Below are 27,502 nucleotides of genomic sequence, written 5' to 3'. Positions count from 1 at the left end.
ATATATTATTAATTTTTTATTTAAATGTACACAATATGCCCCCAGACCACTTCATCTGACCACTTCATCTCAATATGGTGGTCTGGGGACTTATAGTGTACCTTTAAAAAAAATAAATAATAATAATTATATATATATATATATATATATATATATATATATATATATATATATATATATATATATATATATATATATATATAAAATATTTATGACTTTCTCCCAGGGTAGTACAACATACACAAGACTAATTCAATGCACTATCATTGTCCCCTTAACAATGCAGCTGAAAACACTGCAGTTTTAGAGAAACAGCAATATTTTAATTGTTGTGTTAAAACGGCCTCTAGTGGCTGTCTACCAGAAGCTCTTCCTTCTTTTTCACAGAGTTTAACTCGCACACTTTGCATGATAACGTACAGCGCCTAATAAAGCCCCATAAGAAAGCATTGATTCAAGTATTTTCCATGTGGAAGGCCTAATGTGCACACGGTGCATTAGGTCCTCACGATGACATCAGAGGAGGCGGAGGCCGCACTGAGGGATTAAGGAGAGTGTTTAAAGGGTTATTTAATCCTCGAGTGCCGCAGGGGTTGGGGAGGTGTTAACTAAAATGTTAAAAATACAGCTTTGTATTTAACACGTTAGTGTTCCCTTAAGAAAACAACACCAATAGAATACATGTTTGTGTAGAAAAGTGAATGAGAAATATATCCTACCTTTTTAATGGTTTTGGTTTGTACCAGAGCAAGTTCTCGGTTTTCATCAGCTACATACAAGGACAATTTCACATAAGGATCACTGTAAGAAAAATAAAATGTACATTAAGAAAAACCTTGCATTCATCATTAAAAAGTAACTTCTAAAATCACCTTAAATGCAGAATTATTGACTATGAATTTAAGCATGTTAGAATATTCACAGTATTACTTACCTGCTTCTTAAACCACAATGACCTTACATTATGTAATTTAATACCTTGAGGAAAATATACTTTATAATTTAAAATGGATAAAATAGTTAAAAAAATTAATACAAAAATACTGAGCATATAACGGTTATTAAAATGGCTGGGACAAGGTGTGTATAATAAAAAAAAATGTTTTACTTGATCAATATATTTGTGCTTCAAGTTACAAATTGGTTCAGTAAAGCTAGTGTCCCAACAGACAGAGTATCCCAAGTCAGCAAGTGCACCATTTACTAGATGAATTGTATAAACACAATTATTATTATATAACACATTTCTATAATGTTTACAATCCCAACGCCATTTCAATGGCACACGTGCCTACTATGTGAATGCCTCAATGCATGCAGAGTATTCCTTAATTCTGTGTGTTATTCACCCAGTGAAGAATATGGGAACAAGATTACAGGGAAGATGGTACTTCCTATGCATGACTGTTACAAAATACAAGAATTGAGGGGGGCGGGGCCTGACCGCCATGCTGTCCGGTCGCAGGCTAGAGGGGCTCCTGCAAAACTTATTCCCCTAGGGAAAAATATGGAAGTTTACCACCAGCATCGAAGCCCAGGAGATATCCCATGTGTCCGGGTAGCTGCCGGCGGCACTGCGGTCCCCAAGATCGGAAGTTTCGGAGCCTATGTGGGCAATACGGGGCTTTGGGGCCTGTGTGGGTGAAGAGCGGGGCGGACGGCCGCCGTCCTGTTGGTGAGCCCGGCTGCCGTGTGGCGACCTTGAGACGTGCCACGCAGGTCCCGCTTCCCCCCCCCTTGGACCGGGGGGGTTATCCCGGTCCCCACTGGGGAGAATCATAGCCTACCATCGGCCTCTCACCAGGCCTACGCTGCGTGGTGCACTGTGTGCCTGAGCACCAAAATGGCGGCAATGTGACCAACGCTGACCACGCTGACAATTTCGCCTGCCTGCAGACACCTCCGCCCGTGCCCTGAATCAATCTACGGTACCTGAGTCACACACAACGGATCCCTGCAGAAGCTAGTAACCACAAACCCACTGATTACATCTGGCACCCACGGCTGCCTTCCTGGGCACAGAGCCCTCAGAGGTAAACCCTCACTCCACAGCCATACACCTGGACATTTCACCTCCCCAGGACTCCCACTGTTTGCCATAAATCACCACCGAGGGCGCAAGTACTGGGCCCATAAAGTGCAGGAGGTAATATCAAGACCACACACCATGATGCTCTATACAGCTGGAGGGCAACAGGAGCCGACCACAATCAGAAGACACGGCAGATCAGTCTGTAAACATACCCCTGGAGACCACAGGCGATGACCAGACAGCATGCCCTGGCAACCTACTACACCCACTGGACGCAATTGTGCTCTGATAGTTTTATTTTGATTTTGGCCTGTTGCCTTAAGCTATATTATTTTATTGCACTTCAAATGTTCATGCTAGTTCAGGAGAGGTCAATAATGCAGTGACTTGTTTTACCATATCAGGTGCAACCAGCATTGTTAATGATAACCCTGGCTCAATGTACCCCTATAGGTCTCTCAGTGTTGTGCTCATTCGAGTAGCTTATTCTAAGGGAGAAATAGCCTCAGGGCATGTCACTGGGTCACCGTCCCCAAGCGTAGAGCTCATCTTGTCTCCCATTGCCCTCTAAGGCAACACTGCCTGACGCATACCTACCACTCCTGGCATGGCCACCGGCGGCATGGGATGGAGGACACGAGTGGAAATTTTACTTAGTTCACACCCTAATTTAGCATCCAGCTTCTAGCGATGCAATGCCACCTTCTCCAAGGATAGCCTGAACGAGCGTCCCCCCCAGTGGTCTTATAATGTGTATAAAGTGTTGAAGAAAGCTATAAATAATCATTTACAATTGCTATTGAGTCTAGATAGATTTGAATACCCTAAGAACCTACGTTATGATCTCACTCTATAATAGTGATACCAAGCATGTACCTACTCTTGTCTTTGTAACTTTAAAAATTGTGCATGTTTTCTCACTGCCTTACTGCCTACAAGCTGTGTATTTTGTCTCCTGTCACAAGCTGTTGGGGCGTGACAAGTTGTATGTAATTATCTGCACTTCAAAAATAAAGAATTTAAAAAAAAAAAATAAATAAATAAAAAAAAAAATAAAAAAAAAAAAAAATACAAGAATTGAAACAGCCTGTTAATTTGCCATAGAGGAATGCAAAATAATATTTATATCTATGAAACATAAGCTAGCTTTCCTCGTTCAAAAACAAATTTGGTCTTTGCATTAAAAAACAAACAAACAAACAAAAACCACTTGTTAAAGTAGATTCCATTTGTCCATGTAGGATTCCATCTACTCTAGCACTATAGGCATTGAGAACGGTTTACTAAAGGGAGTATTCTAAATTCATTTCAAGTGAAATTCGAATTTGAGTTCCAAGTAGTCAAACTGGAACAAATCCCCAAATCAGCTGTGCCTCCAATCCAACTACTCTGACCTTAAGTGTGGATTATTAGTCCAGGTTGACAGTTAAAGTCTAAAACGTACCATTTCATCCAAACTTCCATAAAATTACCAGTATAGTGAATAACACCATTCCCTTCTTAAAGGGACACTATAGTCACCAGACCAACTACAGCTTATTGCATTTGTTCTGCCGAGTATAATCATTCCCTTCAGGCATTTTTTTACTGTAAAAGAAAATGCAGTGTTTACATACAGCGTAAAGATACCTCCACTGGCCACTCATCAGACGGCTGCTAGAGGTGCTTCTTGGGCAAGTACTGCCATTCAGTGTGCCCACCCTCTGCATGAAGACACTGAACTTTCCTCATATAGATGCACTGATTCACTGCATCGTTTTGAGAAGTTTCTGATTGGCCAGGGCTGTGTTTGGCTTGTGTTGGGGCTCTGCCCCTGATGTGCCCCCTTGAAAGTCCCAGCCAATCCAATGCTTTCCTATGGAAAAACATTGTGATTGGCTAAGAAAATCACTTCTGATGATGTCTGCCAAGCAGTCAAGCAGCATCAGACTGTAATAAAAGTAAGATTTTGCTATATTTAGGGGAGACCAGGAGGGAGCAGATGGGGTTTTTAACACTACAGGGTGAGGAATACAGGTTTGTGTTTCTGACTCTATAGTGTTCCTTTAATTATATAAAATTACCAGTAAAATACCAGTATAGTGAATAAAACAATGAATATTTGTGAGCTATACTTTGGATAGACCAAACAACTCTTGCTTTTTGCAAAGGGCACATTTTAAATCTGAGAATTAAATCCACGTTTTTTACTGTACTGCAAAGTAAAATTAAACACTAACAAGGTCTATGTGCCCTGATGTGATGTCGTTTGTTGGGTGGTGGCAGAGTGCCTGGGTTAAGATGGGTTAATCCAACACAGAATGGTTGCCAGTTATCACATGTGCAAAATATTTGCAGCAAGGTGCTAAATTGGGGGGTAAAAAAAAGGAAAACTAAATACAACTATTAGTTGGGAGGAAAAGAAGATTTAAAAAAAAAAGGATGGAGTTGAATAATGTAAAGGGGAAAAGCTAAATCAACAGCGGAAAGAGAGAACACTTCTAAATAAAGGAGCAAACAAGATGGGCCGTTAAGGAGGATAATGTTGACCTTATTCACCATGTATGCCTCCCTCCAGTTTGTGCTTCTGTCACCTGTTATTTTTTGCCAATAACTTCCACAAATATATTTTTTCTTGTAAAAAAAAAATATGTTTTGAAAGTGTTTTTGGACACATAACCCAGAAGCTGTTTGATGATAAAGATTGTTTATGCACATACACAATGTATGCATGTCAACACAGCCACATTTTTCTATACACTGTATGTATTTACACTAATATTTAGATGAAAACAGGTCACAAGGTTCAACATAAAAACATGTTTTATTAGAGTTTTGAAAGTGGAAGAACAAATTCATGCTAATTTTGAATCTGCCTACATGTTTGATAATATGATAACATCTTTAAATGTACAAAATATTATCTATCATTTTCAAAAATGAAAACAAACAAGTTGACAAAATAAAACCTTAAGACAACTGATGCTTTATACTAACATACAGGGAGGTACTCTGTGTTCCATGATCTGATAATTCAGCTTGATGGCACCAATAATGTCTGTGTTTTAGCTCATAATATGCTTTAGCGGTTAGCCTGAGGTTTTTACAATATGCACTTTGATGATTTACCCTGAGTAGTGCAGCTACATCTAGTGGTGGCAAGAGCAAACTGGCAGCTATTCTTCAAACTAAAAACAGGCTAACACTTGAATCCACCCTGTGCCAATGTTTATCAAAAATCAGGGTACAATCTGAATTTTAAGTAAAACCAAAATATTTTGTCATACGGTTATTTTATGCCAAGGGTGATAGGAAGAGTTAAAGGGACACTCCAGGCACCCAGACCCCTTCTGCTCATTGGAGTGGTCTGGGTGCCAACTCCCACTACTCTTAACCCTGCAAGTGTAATTATTGCAGTGTTTTTTATAAACTGCAATAATTACCTTGCAGGGTTAACACCACCTCTAGTGGCTGTCTACTAGACAGCCACTAGAGGGAACTTCCTGAATCACAGCAAAGATTTTCTTTGCTAGAGCGTCGCTGGACATTCTCACGCTGTGTGAGGACCTCCAGCGTCGCTCATTTCCTCATAGGAAAGCATTGAAAATCTTTTTCAATGCTTTCCTATGGGGAGCGTTAATGTGGTCCGGTGGGCGGGATCAGTCTCGCCCACCGGCCGACGGAGACAGTAGGAGGAGCGGCGCGGAGGAGGAAACAGCGACGAGGGACATCGCCGCTGCCTCAGGTAAGTGACTGAAGGGGTTTTCACCCCTTCAGTAACCAGGGATTGGGAGGGAGAGGGTACCTCCAGTGCCAGTAAAACAGATTGTTTTCCTGGCACTGGAGATTCCCTTTAACTGCTGGAATTTCAAGGGATGTGGCTGTAACCTATTTAATGACCCCCTTTTTAAAACTCTTATCGGATCTAAATTTTAGGGAATAGAAATATAGTGACAGTTGTCTTTAAATTGGCATTTTCAATCAATGAGAATACAACAACTATTCACAGTTAGTGAACAAAATGGCTGCACCCAGATATTGAGATCTAGCACAGGGAAGACAAATTATAAATAAAGATGAAGGAAATTAGCAATGTAGAAAGAGATCATCATTAAAATACAGGAGACATAGGGAAAGGAAAACCCAAAAGAGAGAAAATGGGGAGGGGAGGAGAGAAAGAAAAAATGTGACAGAGCCTATATTACATAATAAAGACAAAAAGGGAATTGGGGGCACACCCGAACATGCGTTTGTTAAGAATGGTGCTGTAGGAAAGTCATAAAGGTATACATAATACAAATTAAGGAACAGTGCTCACATAACAATACAGTTTTACATTTTATAAGGCTACCTTAAAATTACACATCTCAACAAATATGGGGCTTCAGTTCCACCATGTGGTCATATTCAATCCCTATATTTGTTTGCAGAGATGGGTCGTTTTAAGTAGCCTTATAAAATGTTTAACACTGTACACACACACACACTTTAGACTTGGGAAAAATGTAACAAGAAAATATAAAAAAATTTGAGAGATGGCAATTGCCATGATTGCTCCCTATAATTCTTCCCACTGTAAATTGTTTTGGATGGTTAAGAAAATTAATTGTGATTATATTACAAATTAATTGCCTTTTCCAGCACCACATATGTGATGTTGGAGTGTTGTAATATGAATATCACCGTCTGTTCACCACTTCAAACCACAGTCTGTTAACTTTGCTAAAACAATGTACATCTTCCACCAACTGCCCACTTATGCTCTACCTATTATTATTATTATTATTATTGCCATGTATATAGCGCCAACAGATTCCGTAGCGCTTTACAATATTATGAGAAGGGATTTAACTATAACTAGGACAATTACAAATAAACTTACAGGAACAATAGGTTGAAGAGGACCCTGCTCAATCGAGCTTACATTCTATAGGAGGTGGGGTGTACAACGCATAAGGACAGGAATTTGCAATCAAATAAGGTGGGCTGCCCTTTAGGAGAGGGCAAGAGACAGGTATGTGAGGTAGGGGTTAGTCTTGGAGGCCATAAGCTTTCCTAAAGAGATGGGTTTTAAGGCACTTCTTAAAAGATGCAAGACTAGGGGAGAGTCTGATGGCAGTAGGCAGGCTATTCCATAGGAAGGGAGCCGCCCGCAAGAAGTCCTGCAAGCGCGAGTTGGCCGTATGGGTGCGGACAACGGACAGGAGGTGGTCACGGGCAGAGCGGAGAGACCGAGAAGTGACATACCTATAGATCTGTGAGGAGATATAAGAGGGGCTAGAGTTGTTCAGTGCTTTATAGGTGTGAGTTAGTACCTTGAATTGACTCCAGTAGCATACAGGAAGCCAATGTAAGGACTGGCAGAGGGGTGAGGTGTGAGAGAAACGACTAGAGAGGAAAATCAATCTAGCACCAGCGTTCATTACGGACTGTAGGGGTGCAGTACGGCTCTTGGGAAGACCAATCAGGAGAGGGTTACAATAATCCATGCGGGAAATTACTAGAGAATGGACAAGCTCCTTGGTAGTATCTGGTGCAAGAAAGGGGCGGATGCGGGCTATGTTTTTAAGAAGGAATCTACAGGATTTGGCAACATGCTGGATGTGAGGCTCAAAGGTGAGACCAGAGTCAAGTATGACGCCAAGACAGTGCGCTTGCAAGGATGGACTGATGTTGGTACCACAAACTTGGAGGGAGAGCGAAAGAGGAGGATCAGTATTAGGAGGAGGAAAGACAAGGAGCTCAGTTTTTGAGAGATTGAGTTTCAGAAAGCGGAAGGACAAGTCTTTCCAGCAGCTTTGAGGAAAAAGGGAGCAGGGATATGGGACGGTAGTTCGAGGGGGTGCATGGGTCGAGGGATGTTTTTTTTAGTATAGGTACTACAGTGGCATGTTTAAGGTCAGCAGGGACGATGCCAGAAGAGAGCGAGCATTTGAAGATGTGTGTTAAAGAAGGCACGAGACAAGTGGAGAGAGATCTGATAAGGTGAGATGGAACAGGATCAAGTGGGCAAGTGGTGGGGCGAGAGGAGCAAAGAAGAGCAGCCACCATTTGGTCAGTAGCTAGGGAGAATGTCTGAAGGGTAGGAAAGGCATGATCTATGTGTGGTTGAGAAACAGAAAGGCAAGGAGGGGAGAATTATTTCCTTAGTTGTTCAATCTTGTCAGTGAAGTAACATGCAAAGTTATCAGCAGTAAGGTTAGTTTGGGGGGTGGCCACAGCAGGGCGAAGAAGAGAATTAAAGGTGTCAAAGAGACACCTGGGATTGCGGGAACATGAACTAATGAGAGAGGAAAAATAGGACTGTTTGGCAAGGGCAAGGGCTGCACTGTATAAACACAATATGAATCTATAATGGAGAAAGTCTGATTGGGTGCGAGACTTCCTCCAGGTGCGTTCAGCACAACGGGAGCATCTTTGCAGGTAGTGCGTTGATTTAGTATGCCATGGTTGGGGGCAGGTCCTCCTTGAGGTATTTGTTTAGAGTGGTGCTGCAGCGTTCAAGGCAGATGTAAGAGTAGAATTATATGTGGAGATGGCCAGTGAAGGACAGGAGAGGGAAGGGATGGACAGCAGTCGTAAATCAATGTCAGCTGACAACTGCTGGAGATCAAGAGAATTAAGGTCCCTCCTGAGTTGAGGGGGGTTAGGCTGAGGTTGTTGGGTGAGGAGGTACGCGAGAGCAAATGATAAGAGGTGGTGATCAGAGAGTGGATATGGAGTGTTGCAGATATTAGATACTGTACATGCATAAGTGAAGATTAGGTCAAGGGTACTGCCAGCTACATGGGTGGGAGAATTTGCCAACTGCGATAGCCCGAGGGAGGAAGTAATTGAAAGTAGTTTAGTGGCTGCAGAGGTCAAAGGTGGGTTTATAGGAATATTGAAGTCCCAGAGAATTAGGGATGGAATGTTAGAAGAGAGGAAATAGGGTAGCCAGGCAGCAAAGTGGTCAAGGAAGAGAAGAGGGGAACCAGGGGGACGGTAAATAACAGCAATGTTAGCAGAGAAGGGTTTGAAAAGGCTAATTGAATGTATTTAAAATGACAGGAAAGAGAGAGAAGGGGGGGGGGATGTGGGAAGAGGTTTAAAGGAGCAGTAAGGGGAGAGGAGAAACCCAACACCACCACCTTTACATTCAGAGTTTCTTGGGTTGTGGGTAAGTTGGAGACCACCGAAGGACAAAGATGCAGGGGTGGCAGTGTCAGAGGGGGAGAGCCAGGTTTCTGTTAAGGCTAGTAAATCTATTGAACGAGAGATGAAGAAGTCATGGACAGCAGTGGATTTAGTTATATTGCAAACAGAGCACGCGTTCCAGAGGGCAGTATTGAAGGAGGATTTAGAGGAACATGAGATGGGTATGAGATTAGTGTGGATCCTTGGGTTAGTATGTGGGGAGTTTGTTGAGAGAGGACCGGGGTTTGGAGAGACATCACCAGCTGCTAGGAGCAGAAGGATAGAAAGGAAGTGAAGGTGGGAGAAGGATTTGAACGTTTTGTAGGAGGGTATGTATGTAGAGGATTTGGGAGGAGTTGGTGGAGATAGGCTGGAAAGGTATGTGTAGAGTGCATGGGATGAATACAGAGGGGAGGGGAGTAAGGTGGAAGCAATGATGATGGTGTTGCCAGGGACAGGTGAGCGAAAGGATAGGGATATTTTAGTAATGAGAGAAGTTAGTGTTAAAGTGAAAAATAGAAGGGAGAACATTAGAGAAAATGTGTATTATATAGATATGTAGATCATATATCAAATACACACAAATATCAATGAGTGTTTAAACCATTGTAAGGATGCAGTGTGTTAAATGATTTCAGGTGAGGAGAGGTTTAGTGACTTGATTGGTGTGTTAAAGAAACCAGCTGATGTGCACTATCTATAAGTAAGTTGATGACCATGGGGTAGGGTGGGCAATCTTCCAGAGATTATACCTCTGTTCAGAAGATTCTGCAGGACTTGGTTGCTTGGGAGTGCTGGGTGTTAATGCTGTTTTAAGGGTCCCAGTCTGAAATAGAAGGTCTGAGGTTAGAAAAAAAAAATGAAATAAAACACTATTGTGGGTGGGGAGACATGGGGCTATTGAGGTAATTAATTAGAGATGAAAAACTGAAGGAGAGAACATTTGGGATAAAAAGATAGGAAGGATCAGATAGGTGAAAGTCATAAACCATGAACATAAATTTACCAGATTATCAGTGAGAGTAGTAACACTAGCTAAACAAACAATTAACAAAGAGTCTTAGAGAATGAACATAAAATGACATGATCATACCAGCTTTAAGAAAAACAAAAACAGAAGATCAGGATGGGAGATATAGTTATCAATTAAGTAGTGATAGTATAGGGAGGGAGATGGAATAGAACACAATTTTAAAATAAGAGTTTAAAGGAAATATTTGTTTGTGTTCCTGAGGTTGGTAGTTAAATACGGTCTCTCCTTATATGTACTTAGCATACATAGCATTTTTGTAATTATTATTGTGAATGGATTTTGTACCTCACAAAAATTACAAAGTTGTTACATAAAATACATTTGTTTCATATTCGTACACATGGTAAAACATGATGTGCATTATATACATTCAGATTTTTTTGAAAAATGTTTTCAATTTGAAACTTGTTTTTTTTATTGTTTCACATTGTTCATCTTTCAGCGCCTGCTCGCCAGGGTACAGAAAAGAAAATAGGGGTATGCAGGTACAGTCTGTTACATTTTGGGGGTGTATACATATTGCACATTACGCAATACACATTCCAATTGGTTCATTTTGACTCGTGCCTGTTCCTTTAATAGTTCGCATAGTTCTCGTGTCTACCCTTCCCTAGTTTTCATGGAGGGTCTATTGCGTCTGTTTTTGTTGTGCATTGTGGCGTCATATTGATGTGTACCTCATTGTTTGCTGTCTTTAGGTAGGTATTGTGTGGGTTTTTCTACATTCAGATTTTTAAACATAAATAAATGAAGATTAAATAAACTAAGATTATAAAGTAAAACTAAATTAGCAAGAGAGTGTGAGGTTCCGGACATTGTGATTCGGGATTCTAAGGTTCTCTTTTCTCTCTGGGGATTTTATCCAACAGTAGTTTAGCATACGTAGCATTTGCTACTGCCTGCAAGATGTTTTCCATTTCACACCTTGCAGCTATGCCAGAACGCAGATAATTTAATAATTTCATTTTGAAACTATTACAATTCTATAAAAGTGACTGGAAAATCTTATATTTTTTCTATAAATATATATTTTTTAAAGTATTACATTCCCCATAACATTTCTATGCAGTTTTCTTCAAGCTGTTTCTAAGACTAAACAACACACTGCTTAAAAAAAAACAAAAACAACAAAAAAAAAACTATACCACCAAACCAGCTGGACTACTCTTCATTACAATAAATGGAAAGATAATCTATATTTATCATAGCGAAACCAGAGCATTTCTGGGGCAAAGCATGAAAGACAGTGCAATCACCATGGAAACCAACTGAATACGTGATCACTGATCACTTTGCTCCAGAAGGTTTCAAGTACAACTGCAGCTGGAATACATCACAAACCAGTTACGCAATGAGTGTTTAATGTCTCAGGACTAGCCACATAACCCTTTCTGTGGATGACATTCTCATTGCAACAAACAAACTACTTAAAACATTTCCAGTACCTTTGTATCATGAGATACATTTGTGAAGAACACCACACACCTACCTAGCACTTGACTCACAACACAACTAAATGTGATGGACTCAAAGTTCGAGAAATGCATTGAGAATGAGCTTATTTATCTTATTGCTATTTGGGATGCTCTTGAATAAACACACTTTTGGAAGAGGTGCAATCTTATCTCAAGATATCGCCTTGCAGTTACCAATTACAATTGTCCCCAGAGCTGTCCTTTTTTGGTATTTTCCCAGACAATACCCAGAGATACCATGCAAATAGTATTAGTGGCTGCCAGGAAGACTATTCTGCATGCCTGGATTTTAACGGACAAGCGAAACCTGGTACCATGTCAAACTAAATAAGCTTATGTATACAAATAATATAAAGTGGAGCACTTACAATTACTGTATAGCAATAACTTTAAAACCAACATGTACAAACTTTATATACTTATACAAAGAAATGATGCTCCTGTTACTTAAAGAGACGTATCAATCAGATATCAATGAGGATTCAGTAAACATGTAAGGGAATATAAACACACACAAAATAAATAATAGTGCAATTCACAACATTTAGATAAAAAAATAAAAAATAAAAGCCTCTTGTTAACTTATGTTGGTGAGCATAATGCATCTAGCAGGCTGCCACTAAAGCTCTTTGTATATAGTCAGTCCTCGAAAGCTCACTTTGTTCCTTCAAGTTGCGCGGAGTTCTCCAATGCCCGCCCACCCACCCATCTGGTGTCACTCCATTCTGTCTACGCGTTTTGTCAAGAATCCCAACATCCGCAATGGTATCTTTACTATGTTTAAATTTATATAAAATGTTTTGGGGAATAAAAACAATATATGTGCAATGTAATCAAATGTAATGCAGTGGCTTTTAATGTTCAAATAAAAGGATTTAAATAAACTGGATGCGTTCACAGTGAATGGACGTTAAAAGCCTAATGGATTATGTGTACTCCTGGCCAACACTAAGTGCTGCTTGACAAACTTAATGGCATATAGCAGCAAACACAAAGCATTGTCTTCCCATAGTCAAACACAAGAGAGAAGTGGAAAAGATATTCATCGTCTGCAAACAGGGAGAAAGAACCAAATAACCGATTTAATTTTTCAGGCAGGTTTAAGATGCAAAATGCTGTATAATATTTATTTTGTTAAAACCATACAAAATTGAACATGACAGGATTTTAAAGTTAAAGGATGACTAAATGCAGCCAGACAATTTCATCTAAAAAAATAAAAAATAAATAAACACAGCCCCCCACCCCTCTCTCCCCCCCAAAAAAACAAAGCTTATATTTAAAGTTATACATAAGGAAAAGTATGGATGACTTTTTCTTTTTTTTTTTTTGTCAATCTTTCTTTTATTGAAGCATTTTCAATGGGGTACAGAAGAACATTAACATTAAACATTATCAGCTTTAAACTATTACATTTCTGGGATAACGATGCTTCGTTTTTTAAATTGTTAACTTGTCGTTCAGGAACAACATAATATATTCATGAGCACTGCATGACATGTTAGAAAGTCAAAGGAATAGCAAAATACAATATGATTTCCTATACATGCAGTTAGTAAATATGGCTTAGTTAAGAGAAACAAAATAAAATAGCTTAGAATAAGCATCATTCATTTACCTTATTATAACGAGTTAGGCTGAGTTGTAGCTTTGGAACAGACAGATATTACTTAAACTCAGCTTATCATGGTACCAACGCGGGCAAAGTTACATGCTGAATGTGAAACTATCTTGTTTTAGTAGTCATGCCTATAGGCTAAGTATACTGGGGAATCTTTTGCGGTCTGCCCCCCTATAGTCGTGGTGCAGATTTTCTGATAGATTAAACATGCAATACAAAAATGACATATGAGTATGCTGCGTGTATAATAGCATGTAATAAGAATATGTGAAACAAGATTGTACTTTAGCAGGTAGTCAAGCCTAAGCTGCGATGTAGCAGGCGGGGTTATAGCTTAAAACATGTCAGTGGTGTGAACGGTGAGATTCCGTCAGCAGAATACAGGGAAAGGCAAGTACATATTGCTTAGACACTATACTGCTCACGGTTTGCCAAATGACAAATAGCACGATGGGGTTCAGTCTTGCCTCCGCAGTGCTACCTGCAGGGTTATCGTGCATATAGTCCTATTTGCTTAGCCTATGCCGGCTCTGAGTGCTGGATGGACACGCCAAACATTGTGTTCGGATTGTTGCTTCTGTGAGCCGTCCTTTTCGACAGATCTTGGGGAGAGGCTCAGTCCAGATCTGCTGCAGGTGAGGGACTGTGGTCGTCGAGTGTGGGGGGGGGGGTGTGAGGGCGGTCGGGTCTCCCCGTGGCCCCAGGCTTCTAGTGGGGTCTGCATCCTGGCTCCACGAACTCGGGTACTACAATAGGACCAGTTCTTCTCTGTGAGGGCGCTTCGGTGAGCCCTGGTGTTACAGCGCCGCCAGCGGCGGTTAGGCTTCCGGCGATGTGGCTGATGCTGTGGAGTTATCCTCCTGGTGACCCCCGGCCCGGGTGGGCAGTCGGCTCTCAGCTTTGGCGTTAAAGGGTGTGTAGTGCCCGAAGTAGGCCCTTTCCGCCCCTGTTTCCCCGGCCCACATGCTGTACCTCCGTATTGTTCGCGGGGTGTTGCAAAGAGTCTGTCCAGCTTTTCCATGAATTGTTGGAAGATTAGAGCCAGGCTTGAGGCTTGTACGGGTACAGGTTCTGTAAGGCAAGGGGCTTCTGCAGTAGTGCTAGGCCCGGAGCCTGACCCCGTGTGGGCAGATGCCGTCCGTGTAGCCATGTGTGTCGCTTCAGTGGGGACCGGGATAACCCCCACCGGTCCATAGGGGGGGGGAACGGGGTTTCCAGCTTTGCCTTGCCGTGTTCGTCTGCAGCGGGAGAGCGGCCGCCTCTCCCACCGCCACCATGCTTGTAGGCCGCAAACCTGGAACATAGAGCCACTCGCTTGGTGTAAACATGTCGGGCTCGATGTCCTCTATCACTTGGGAGCACCGGGTTATCAGTTTGCTGCCTCCGGTTAACGGGAATCGGCTTGAGGTAAGTGGAAACGCGGGAGCCACAGCGACATGCGTCTGTTCCCCTCCGCGGTCAGGCCCCGCCCCCCGGATGACTTTTTCTTATGTATAACTTAAGGTTGACAAATGTTGGAGTTTTCGTCAAGCTCCACGGCCTTTGTCATCAGATGTACTTACCTTCTTCCAGTGTTGTGTTACTTCCAGGAGCGGGGCATCACTGGCACTCTGTGTTGACTCCCGCACAATCCAGAGAGTCAACAAAGGTCCATTGGAGGCATAGACCCTGGGCATGCACATCCGTTGACATGCAAGTCCAAGGAAGGGGACAACGTGCAATTCCAGGCGCCAGCATCTTAGGAACATAAAGATGGTGGCGCCATGAGAGAAGACCTATCGGGACCAGCACAAACATAATTTGCACTGGTCCTGAGGACTGGAAAGATTGTGGTGGGCTATAAGGAGGCTTGGGTCCGGAGACCAAACAAATGACAGAACCACTTTAAACGCACCTCTAGTAGATGTCACCAAGACAGCTGTTGCGCAGGAAGTGCCTTTAGTGACTTGGTGAAACTCATAGGAAAGCACTGAATTCAATGGTGTCCTATGAGAAGTATTTGATTGGCCGTGCACGTGCATCTCATCACCACCTCTGTGTATCTCTATGAGGATCATAGGATTGTATGTTTGGAGAGGAAGCGGCTTTTGCACAATTATGTCGCAGGAGGTGGAGCTTGTAGCAGCACAGAGGGATATCTCCTTGGATCAAGAAGCTAATACCCCACAAATAAAAAATTATATCCCTGTATATTGTTTTTGCAAGTATTTATCAAATTGTGGTTTAAACATCTGTACAGACTCTGATAAAACCACCTCTTCAGACAGGGAATTCCACATCCTTGTTCTTACTGTAAAAAACCCTTTCCTTTGCCTTAGACTAAATCTCCTTTCTTCCAGTCTAAATGGACTCTGTATAGTCCTACTTTTGGATAGATTTCCAGACAAAAATAGAACTATACATAGGACACAGTCATGCAGGTCTTGTTTATATATACACTCCATTAATGTATTTGCATATAAGGAACCTAATCAGGGATTATATCAAAGGTTTACCTTTAAAATCCAGCAAGTAATTGTCCTATATGCATACTTCTGGAGTGATACAAAAACATTAAAACAATGTAACCCATATACTTTTGAAATTTAGAAAGGAAAATATAAATATATTTATATTTCATATCTGCACAAACACAAGGAGCCACATGTGCCATGTACAGTAAAACATTATCAAAGTTCACGAGGCAATTCTGGCATCACTTGTGTTTGAGTAAAGATATCCAGATTGCTGTTTGACTGATTAGGTTTTTAATTGAATAAAATAGAAATAATAGATGAAAATAGCAGATAATATATATCAACCCCTTATTTTAATGTGGAATATAAATAATGCATTGAAAATCTATTTATTGATCCAATTGCAGTTCAGTTTAAAATTCATCTCAATTCTATATTTACTAAATACATCCTTCTGTGTACACAACACTGATAAGTTGGATAACACTTTGGAGTTCTGATCAGAATAAGAAGGGATTTTATATATATATGTATATATTATTAAAGCATCTACTCAAATGAAATTTTATAATTGTGGTTACAATAACAACTCACTATTTACTAAATAAACTATCGTGTACGCAGCACTAACTGGGTCAATCATTGTTTGGATATTTAATCATTCTAATAAAAGTTTTTCTTTCAGCTTAGGTTAAAGTGCGTAATATCGAAGACAGAGGATAAATGCAGGTCTTCGATGAACACAAACACCAATTTTTCAGGATTGCATCTCTGGACAAACTGCACGGATGTACCATGATCATTTTTTGATTATATGTTGGAAATTCCCATAGATACTGGCAGGATAGTGGCCCTTGAGGACAGCGTCTAACACTCTTCTGCACAAGCCTGAAGGATGCTTGAAGCATGAGTGATAGACGAAGGAGAGAATAAAGGCCAAATAGCAATTTCACTCGATGTTCCAGAGACGGGAAGCTTGGAACGTACATGCCAATCTGGCAAGCACGGGCAAGCAGATGGTGCATCACAAATTGGCAACATTTAAATTTGAAGCAGGAAAAGTTCAGGGGGTTAAGCTGAGAAGCCTAGAACCAACAAGAAATGTAAGAGTATAGAAGGAATGAATTTCATCTCCTTTAGGGAGAAACGTGAATTTAATATACGGACATGGTAAAAATCTTGTTTTAAAAAAGTCAGGTGTCAAAATCAATAATATTTGATCTCTCTCTATTATAGATACTACAGCACTCATCATTTGTACATGAGAACTTTGTGCACATACTTTATACTTATTTGTGAGCTTTTTTTTTTTTTGAATTCTTTATTTTTGTTGTGCAAGTAATAACAATACATCTTACACTGCCACAACAGCACATGCAAGCATAGTTCTGACATAGTTGTACATTTGTAGGACAGTTTGGTCTCTGCACGTTTTTTTTTTTCTAAACATAAGGATAAACAAGCTGTTATAACACATTTGCTGCAGGTCTCGGTAACTTTTTGCATTTAACGTTTCACAAAGAAAAGAGGCAATAGACGTGACCTGCATAAATAAAATAATGATTAGCACTCTGTTGAACACGTTGAAGTTATATGGGATTAAGTCCCTGGTCTTAGGTCTCTATGCGTTCTGCTAGTGCGTTAGTATATTAGCTAGAGCAGAATAAGCCTAGGTGAAGCATATTGTTGGGATGGCACACATTTATGTTTTCTGGACATGCTTAACGAAACAGATAGATAGATTGGAGATTTGAGATGATCTAGATTACCATGAAACACACTAATGAATTGCACAAAAGCAGTAGCTGGCTGAGACAGTAGAATCATCACTACCCTGGAATCCAGGTTTACAATTGTCTAAGTGCAGGGGCAGGGCCTCAGCACCAAAATCACTACATTGATCTGCAGTAGTTTTGGTGCTTAGAGTGCCCCTTTGTTATATTAATTGGCTATGTGAACCAAGCTGCTTAAGGATAGCTATCAGAAAGGGGGAGTAGAAAATGTAAAAAGGGAGTTATTTAAAAACTTCAGATAAAGTTAAATAAAAAAAACAGAATAAAAAAAAGATATATTATAACAAAGATTATATTGAGATGCTGAAAACTTTTCATGTCAATTTTTCTTTAATTCACAAATGCAAGCCATTTTCATTCATTCTGTTTTAAGAAAATACATTAAAATCATGTTTGCAAACATGCCTACTCTAATATAAACCAACATTCACATGCCTTCACACTATGCCTTCACACTAGCCACACATCCAAATGCACAGAAGATTTGTATTCAGAAAACTGTGAATTTGGCAAATTTGAGGCCAAAATCTTGAAGCTTGAAAGAAAAAAAAAAATTGATAAGGCCTAGAATGTTCCCAATTGAGCTATTTTGGCCTAAATTCTGAGGTCCAGTTTTCAGTGTAAAACAATTCACTGTTTAGATAAGGGAGGGTAGTGTATCAAATTTATTGTTCATTAAAAGTGTTGTTCCGCAGAATGTTGTGGTTGTAACGACCATGGCTATATGTCAGATTGAACATATGGTGAATCTTTTGCTTCCCAGCGCACACAGCAAACTGACACATACAGCAGGCCTGCCATCGATTCGGTGCGTGAAGGAAGAAACATATTACGGCCAAGTACAACCTACTGCACTGTCTACTGAGATGAAGTTAATGAATCAGAAAGTCCAGCTGGCACCATCCAAGTTAAAGCAAGATGTGGTTTTAAAGAACAAAGTTTTCATGATAAATTCCCACTAAAACATCAACGACATCCAACTGCAGCTGTAATGCATTCTGAATGTTAGTAAATTAGACGGGGCAGTGGGTTTCCTCAGCAGAACACACACACAAGGTTCTATGCTTGTTCTCAAACTTCCATTATTTAAAACAATAGAAATGTCTCTACCCTTTTAGATATTACACACTTCCTACAAACTAGCAAAGTCATTTTGTTATCAAGGCTACACATAATAGAACATTTGAAATGACTATTATACAGCCAGTGATTTGGGTTTTATTTAAATTACATGTAATAATAGTAACATAAAAATGAAAGCATTTATTAAACAAAAGACATTTCATGACAATGTGTTTTAATATTTTTTCCATTTTAACTAAAGATCGAAAACAAAACCCTTTAACTGGTAGTTGTGTGTTTAGGAAAGTATTTTAAGTATGAGTGTGCTTCATAAACCATATTTTTTATTTTTAAAAGAGCTATTGTTTAAGGTAATTTTACATCAGTTTAATGTGTTACAAGTCTTCCATTTTAGATCTCGGTAAAAATAAAAATCACCAATTGTGCTTCAGCAGTGTGTGTATACCATGATCGGAGATAACGCATTGATATGTAAAATTTCAAAAATAAATATTAACCGGAAGTCAAATTCATTGGTGGATTACAAAATATATGTGGCTATATAATAGATCTGAATGCATATACTGCCAGGAGACACAATCACCCATTTAAAAATTGGGTAATCAGAATTTCAAACTGATGCAATACGTCTAGACTGAAATAACAGGTCAGAGAGTGTTCAAACAAAGGAGACAGAGAAATATCGGGGTTTAGAAGAGTGTGGAAAGAAAAAGGGATACAATGAACAAGGGACAATAGTATAGATAAATTACTACTTGCTTCCACAAGAGGGCATCACACACTCTTATCACCGAAGCATGGCTATTAAAGAGAAATTACACTGTGCCAAAACATTTAGATAACTTTTTTTTTATTTTAATTTTTTAAGTAGGTACATAAGAATTTGTCTCACTAATGCTCAAAAATATCTCCTTAACCCCTTAAGGACACATGACATGTGTGACATGTCATGATTCCCTTTTATTCCAGATGTTTGGTCCTTAAGGGGTTAATGCACCCATCACATGGAAGAAGGTGCTCAGAATATCAACAGTATCACACAACAAAGCACTGGGCTCATGGCAGAATAGGGTGAATATTTAAAATGGGATTTTTTTTTGTGAACAAAATTCATTGACATACACAAAAACCTGTAAAAAAAAAAAAAAAAAAAAAAAAGGAAATACTTCACAATGTGTGTGACACACATCCGCTCAACAAATAATCTATACATTAATACATTGCAATCTGCTTGCAGATGATCTGAGACACGAAGAGACCTCCCTGCATTTCATGGTCAGAAATTCAACTCTATCAGGGTTATTTACCAAAGTGAGAATCAAAGTGAATTTCAAAGTCAAAAGTGTTACCGAACTGAAAGCGTAGTTTGGGATTTTCCCAGTTCAGCTATTTTGAGCTTAAATTGAACTTTGAATTTACCCTGAACTTGTGGGATTTGTGGGCAATCTTGGTAAAAGTGCATGTAGAGATAGGAGATATGCAGCTTCCTCCCGTGATGTATGCGAGTCAGGGACTACACTTTTATAGATATAAGTAATTTCCAGGAGCAATTTGCATGAGATCATCTTGCACCATACGCTATTCTATGAGAATATATCATGGATCCTCAAAAGTTTTGTTGCTTCATATTAAATTGTGTTAAAATAATGTTATGGTTCATTATTTGCATAACTAATTTCATTCTATTTTAAGCTCCCCATTATAAAACTATGCATTATAAAGAATGCCCAATTCATTCACTTTTAGTTCAATTTCTGGCCATTCAGGTTGAGATGACATCCCATGCATCATTAAACGTCATCACAATGAAGTGCGAGGAGTTCTTGGGCGCCGTCTTCCCTTAAGGAGTTAAATCATTCATTAAGGTTTTTCCAGACCCCAAAGTCTGGAAACCGCACCCAATAGCTTTGCTTCTTCACATCCTCTGAAAGTCCAAGGGTTCGAACAGGAGGGCTCGGACGGGCACCATGCTCAAAGCCTTCACTAGCTTCCAATTAGGAAATATGAGTAACTTGATGACAGTTTTTCTTTAAATGTATGTTGATGAACTACATATAAGAAAAAAAAATATTGTGCAATCTTACCAAAGTAATTACAGACAATTATTAAAGGAATGTTAGGAATATAAAGCTGTACTAACATAATAGTGTCCCTCTTCTTCTTCCCCTCCCCCACCTTCCACCCTGGTGGTAAAGTGTTAAACCTTGTAAACACTTACCTGATTTCAACGCCGATGTCCCTTGGCGCTGGGTCAGGCCTCCGATGACATCAGCCAGTGGGAGAAACTAGTTAAAAGGACACTATAGTCACCAGAACAACTACAGCTTAATGTAGTTGTTCTGGTGAGTATAATAGCTCCCTTCAGGCATTTTCATGTAAACACTGCCTTTTCAGCGAAAAGGCAGTGTTTACATTGCCCCTAGGGACACCTCCAAGTGGCAACTCCTTTAGATGGCCACTGGAGGGGCTTCCTGGGTCAGTGCTGCACAGTAAGCAGCCCTGCCGTTCAGCGTCCCCACGCTCTGCATGTAGACGCAAAATTTTCCTCATAGAGATGCATGGATTCAATGCATCTGTATGAGGAGGTCCTGATTGGCCCCACCCCTGTGACGATTTTAGCCCAATCCAATGCTTTCCCTGTGGGGAAACTGGCTAAAAAAATTTTAGCAACTGGCTAAAAATTGGCCATTTTGATGTCACAAAGGGAGCGGAGCCAGCACTGGCGGACTCGCGTGGTGCTGGAAATAAGGAGGGTTTTATACTTTTTATGGGGGGTGTGTGGGGGGGAGCAAGCAACCTATATGGTGGGTTTAGCACTATAGGGTCAGGAATGTATGTTTGTGTTCCTGACCCTATAGTGATCCCCAAGTGTTCTGGATGTCTATAGGGTCCCTTTAAATGAACAAACTGTGCACACTGCAAGAATTGTTAGCTTACAATTCTCAGAAAAATAATCAAGATTGGGGGCGTGGTCTGACCGTCAATGAGACTAGACGTGTTTCACTCGAGCTCCAGACAAACACGCCAAAAAAGCCAACAAAAGCGACCTTTTCTACTGAAAAATCCCCCACACGGAGATTTCTACCATGGAGAAGAGACTCCCCAAGAAACAGACTAAGAGGGGTACCGACTCCGGAGGAACTGTCCTCGACTTACTCACTGCACAAAAGCAGGGCCGTCCGGGGACCCAAGATGGCGCAGGTTCATCCCCGCAGACATCGCCTCGTGCCAATAGAGAGGCCTCCCCAGGTGACCAGGACACTGTGCTGGAAAAGCTGGCTGAAGTAAGGGCCTTCCTCGCGGGAGAAATCGCCAAATCTACCGCGGTCCTCCAGGCCGAGATTGGGGCCTTAGGGGACCGCACCGCGAAACTTGAGGACCGCATGGAGGCGACAACACAGCCCCATAATGCCGTGATTGAGCGGGTGAACCGCGTGACGGCACACCTAGTGGAAACAGACATTGCCCTCGAAGATATGGCGAATAGGTCTCGGAGGAATAACCTCAGCCTGAGAGGCTTGCCCGAAGGTACCGATGATGACCTACAGGGGATTGTACTCACCATTCTTAAGCCGCTGCTCCCGCACATTCCGGAGGCACATTGGCATATGGAGCGGGCGCACAGGGCCCCGAGAAGGCAAAGAAATTATGTTAACACTCCGAGAGACGTTATAATCCGCTTCCTATACTTTGGCACTAAGGAGGCATTGATGAAAAAGAGTCGTGAGGGGCCCATCCGGCACGCGGGAGTGGTGATATCCCTCTACCATGACCTGGCGCCCCACTGCAGCGGCGAAGGGACTGGCGACCCATAACAGAAGCTCTGCGGGGAGCCGGCCTCAAATATGCATGGGGATTCCCCTTTAACCCCTTAAGGACATATGACATGTGTGACATGTCATGATTCCCTTTTATTCCAGAAGTTTGGTCCTTAAGGGGTTAAGCTGATGGTGTTCCGTGGAGAACATTCTTTCCCCGGGAGGAGACCCTCACCGACTGCTCCGTGGCCTTCGCATCCAACCTTTCCAACGTCGTGAAGTTTCCGGAGGACCTTCCCCAGCTGCAGACGGAGTGGCGCGAAGCAGGAGCGAGAGGACACCGCAAACCACGGATGGTATCGTATTGCTTTGCCACAGACTGCCTTTTTTTTTTTTTCTCTGGGGTGCTGGGCGAGGGGAAGTTGATTTGTGAGTTTTCATTTGGGGGGGGATTGGGTGGGGTCCCCTGTCTTAGTCTTGGGACACTGCCTCTCTGCACCCCACTTCTCGACTCATCACCCTATCTACAGTTTTAGGCGTGGGGGTTTGCCTGTTTAGTGGGCCCGAAGCGCTGCCTCCCACTCCTTCCATAAGGGTTGCAGGAGGTACCCTGTCCTACACCTCATCCATGAGGGTTTTGGATCAGGACACAGCCATACGGGCAGGGCGACGATCAGCCGGATTGGGGGGGGAACGGGGCGATTTTTTTTTCTTATGCACCTGACTGGATCACCTTCACAGGGCACCAACCGACAGTCTCAGGCTTCTGGAGCACGACGGTTATTGATACTTTCCAAGAGGGACTTAAGGTTCAAAATGACACCATGGTTCAATATGTTTTTTTTTTTTACTTAATTTTGTTTAGTTGCTCTCCCCCTGGGGTGTGTCCCTTTATTTTGCCACGACCGCGAGGGCCTTTATTGGGCTTCACCCCACACGTAAAGGTCCTCTCCCGCAAGACGGGGGAAAAACAGTACTCGCATTGCAGAAGGGGGGGGGGATTTACTGTCTATCTTTGCAAGGGGGAGGGGGGGAGGGAGGTGGAAACAGACATCACATTGCAGCCCCAACATTTTTTTTTTCAAAAGACAAACCCTTAAGTCGGTAAGCCTACAATGCAAATTACCCCTAAACTCACAACACAAACACCACGATACCACAGGACCCACGCCCACATGGTGTATGCCCAACTACCTGTTGTTACAATGGTATATTCTGTGTCCCCAAGGGAGTTGAGGGCAACCCTTGGGTGAGTGGGTTACATGACAAGGGGAGCCTCTGAGTTACGAGGCAATTTCCAAAATGCATATGATGTTGCCGATACACTGCTAGGCTTAATTGTAAACCACTTAGCACACTTAAAATGCTTGAGGTTCCATTAGGTTGGGTACCACTGGACCTATTGTTTACGTAGCGCGACTGTACGTTACCTCCTCAAGGAGAAGGCAAGATGCCCCACACCCGACATAAGCAGCACTTTTATACTAACAAGTTGAACGGTATGAGATACCTGTATGTGTTCCACATTGGTATATGTTCCATTTTTGTTTTTCGTTTCTTCCGTTTCTTCTTTAATTCTCTTCTGTGCTGCTAAATGGGAGTGTTGTATCAACGGAGTTTACATCACACATGAGGTCAATGGTATAAAATGTATGAAAATGTCCACGAATGGACTCTTAGTATGCCTTAATCGCCTATGCCCCACCCCTGGTAGGAGAGGGGTGTGATTTCCCTCAGCCTGGAAGTAGCGTCTGTATAGTGGTCTCGATGGGTGGGTTGAGTCTGGGCCGCCTTGACTCCTCTCTGTCCCCCTACTACCTCATGATACTACATACCTCAAGCTGGCACCTCCCACGTGGTTATCCAGCGATCACAGCCCCCATGGGGGAAAGTGAAAGTCTTACAGAGTATTGAGGCATGGGGAACACATAGTGCCAGGGGGTGGGGATTGGGCGGAGTGGGGGGGGCAGGGGTGCAGCTCCTATGGACAAGCTTTAGCCGCTGGCAATGTAGGGGGGCCCCGCTAGTTGGGAGGGGATTGATCAGGGCGGAGACCGGGATCCTCACTGACCTACGAGGGGCTAAGGGGGGCAGGAACACTCAATTACAGTCCCCAGGACTATATGAGACTATCACCGCAGAGGGTGGACACGTAAAGGGGAATTGGAAAGGGATAAGTGATCGCTCGCAGTAAAACCTAGAGGTCAAAATATGATAGGAAGTGCGCGCATGAGGAGGAGCTTTAGGGATTCTCAGTTTCCTCCCAATGTTGATCGTGGCGGGGAAGTGGGCGCACGTTACCCACGTCATTCTGGCAATTAGTAAGTCCAGAATTGCGTTAGCTTCGGACAAGATCCAGATGCCACTGTTAATTTTCTCTTATTCCTTTCTCCTATTCTCCTCTCTCTCTTCCTATTCTTTATCTTCACTCTCGGGGGATGTGGGGGTGGCGGGCAGTCAGATGGTACCAAGGGGACGCTCTAGCCAGCAGCCGGAACAAGCCACAAAGCTACAGAGACAAAACAGTTTAGCGGAGACAAACCTACTTCATAATGGAGATCAAGGTCACCACATTAAAAGTTAAGGGCCTTAACGCCCCTAAGAAGCGCTGCCTCATGTTTAAGGAACTAAAGAGGATGAACTCGGAAATAGATTACTTGCAAGAGACCCATCTACCTAAACAGGCTAACTTTAGACTGAGAGACCACACCTATACTGGCTCATTCAAAGCCAGATCACATTGTAAACGGAACGGAGTGGCCATCATTATTAGCCGTAATTGCCCCTTCCAGATGACAACCCAGGATGCCGATCCGGAGGAACGATACATCTTTGTATCGGGCACCTTGCATTCACACACCATTCACCTGATAAATATATACGCCCCGAATCAACCAGACGCTGATTTTTTGAATATGTTACGAGATAAGATTGCGGCACTGCCGCATGGCATCATCCTCATGGGAGGAGACTTTAACGTGGCCCCGGCAATAGATAGGAGCATGAGGGATGGAGGCCCGAGATCACAGGGAAGGGGTGGCCAAGACCGAATGCTTAAGGATTTTATAGCAGGTACGGGCTTGGTGGACGTATGGCGGGCACAACACCCTGGAGATCGAGATTACACATTTTACTCGGCCCCTCACGGAACCTACTCCAGGATTGACGTGTTCTTGGTCAACGCAACGGGCATGTCCAGGACAGTGGGATCGGTGGTTGGAAATATTTCTTGGTCAGACCACGGTCATGTTGGGTAACCTATGTGTGGCAAGTCCATGGTCTTGGAGACTAAACACATCACTGTTGAGAGACGAGACTTGAACAACTTCGAAAAGACATAACGGACTACTTTGACACTAACAATACCCTGGACGTGAGCATTGGCATAGTCTGGGCGGCACACAAGGCAGTGATAAGGGGGACCCTGATTAAATTGGCTACGAGGAAGAAGAGAATGAAGCACCACCAGCTTGAGCACCTACTGAGACAACTGAGGAACCTTGAGCAGAAACACCAATCCGCCCGGGACAACGAGACATACGGGTCGCTGGAAGCAGTTAGAAGGAACATTCGTACCTTGCTGTTGGACGACACGGCCAGGTCCATGACATGGTCAAAACGGACGTATTTTGACAAGGCCAATAAAATGGACACGCTACTGGCCAGGACGCTACAGCTAGACAAAACTGGTCCCACATTACGGCCATCAGACATCCGGACGGCACGAATAAAACTACACCAATGGACATTTCACAGGTCTTTGTGGAATTCTACGAACAACTGTACAATCACACACCGGACGGGGACTCCCGAGAGGGACAAGAGGAGGACGACATTTTACGTTACTTAGACGGCTTAGGTTTGACCAAACTGACGGGCGAGGTAGCGAACAATCTAGCAGCGGAAATCAGTGAAGAAGAGGTCGACAGAGCCATATCAAGTCTGAAGGGTAACAAAGCACCGGGCCCGGACGGATTCGATGGGACGTACTACAAGACCTTCAGAGAAGAGCTCACACCCTATTTGGTGACTCTCTTCAACCATCTGAGGCAAGGAGGACACCTGGGTCCTGAGATGGCCCTGGCCACTATAGTCCTACTGCCCAAACCAGATAAGGACCCGCTCCAACCTGAAAACTACCTATATCTATTGATTAACCTATATCATTGATTAACCACGACTTAAAGATCTTAGCAAGAATACAAGCGGATAGGTTGAACCCGCTACTGAATTCACTCATTCACGCTGATCAAGTTGGGTTCATACAAGGTAGGCAACTATTCGAGAACACCAGACGGAGCGTCAACCTCATCTGGAAACAAGTGGCCACCGGAACACCTTCTCTAGTGGTTTCCATTGACGCAGAGAAGGCTTTCGATAGGGTCAGGTGGCAATTCTTTTTCTCGGTTCTGAAGCATCTTGGTTTTCCAGAAGAATACGTACGAGTTACAAGAGCTATGTATCACGACGTACGGGCCCAGATACAGATAACGGGGGCCCCACTTAAGCCATTTAGGCTATACAATGGAACTAGACAGGGGTGCCCTCTCTCTCCACTCCTCTTCGTGATGGCAATGGAGCCCTTGCTATAGGCGATACGTAGACATCCAAATATCAGAGGTGTTCAAGTAGGCGATGAAGAGTTCAAACTTTCCGCCAATGCGGACGACGTCCTCCTGACCATCACGAACCCGATTGAGTCAATGTCGGCACTACAGGACGTAATACGAGAATACGGGGAACTATCCGGATACAAAGCAAATATCCAGAAATCTAGTGCTATGTCAATAGGTTTAACGGCAGCTGATACCGCCCTGATAAAGGAATCCTATTTAATTCGGATGGTACCGGACTCCTTAAAATACTTAGGCGTCCATCTAACAGCGGACCCAGGACGCTTATACTCTAGTAACTATGACCCCATGCTAAAGGCTCTGATAGGAGATCTGGAAAAGTGGACGGACAAACCTATCTCTTGGATAGGGCGAATTAATTCTGTAAAAATGAACATCCTCCCCCGCATCCTATTTTTCTTTCAGGCTCTCCCTGTCCGCGTCACAAAATCTCAACTGGTGCCGTTGCAAAGGGCGATAGGG

General features: G+C 42.4%; 1 protein-coding gene across 3 annotated transcripts in view; it reads right to left on the bottom strand.

Annotated features, from left to right (window-relative positions):
* The window catches only part of NEDD4L (NEDD4 like E3 ubiquitin protein ligase), a 347,833-nt gene that overhangs the window by 172,622 nt on the left and 147,709 nt on the right, over positions 1-27,502 (bottom strand). For all 3 annotated transcript variants that reach the window (XM_063453944.1, XM_063453945.1, XM_063453946.1), the window contains exon 3: positions 720-801. In XM_063453944.1, the coding sequence (XP_063310014.1) occupies positions 720-801 (82 nt within the window). The remainder of the gene's footprint in view (positions 1-719; positions 802-27,502) is intronic.

The sequence above is a fragment of the Pelobates fuscus genome, chromosome 5 (genome assembly GCF_036172605.1).
Source record: "Pelobates fuscus isolate aPelFus1 chromosome 5, aPelFus1.pri, whole genome shotgun sequence".
In the NCBI taxonomy this organism is placed as follows: Eukaryota; Metazoa; Chordata; class Amphibia; order Anura; family Pelobatidae; genus Pelobates; species Pelobates fuscus.
Note: the sequence above shows the minus strand (reverse complement) of the source record. Positions and strands in the feature narration are given on the sequence as shown.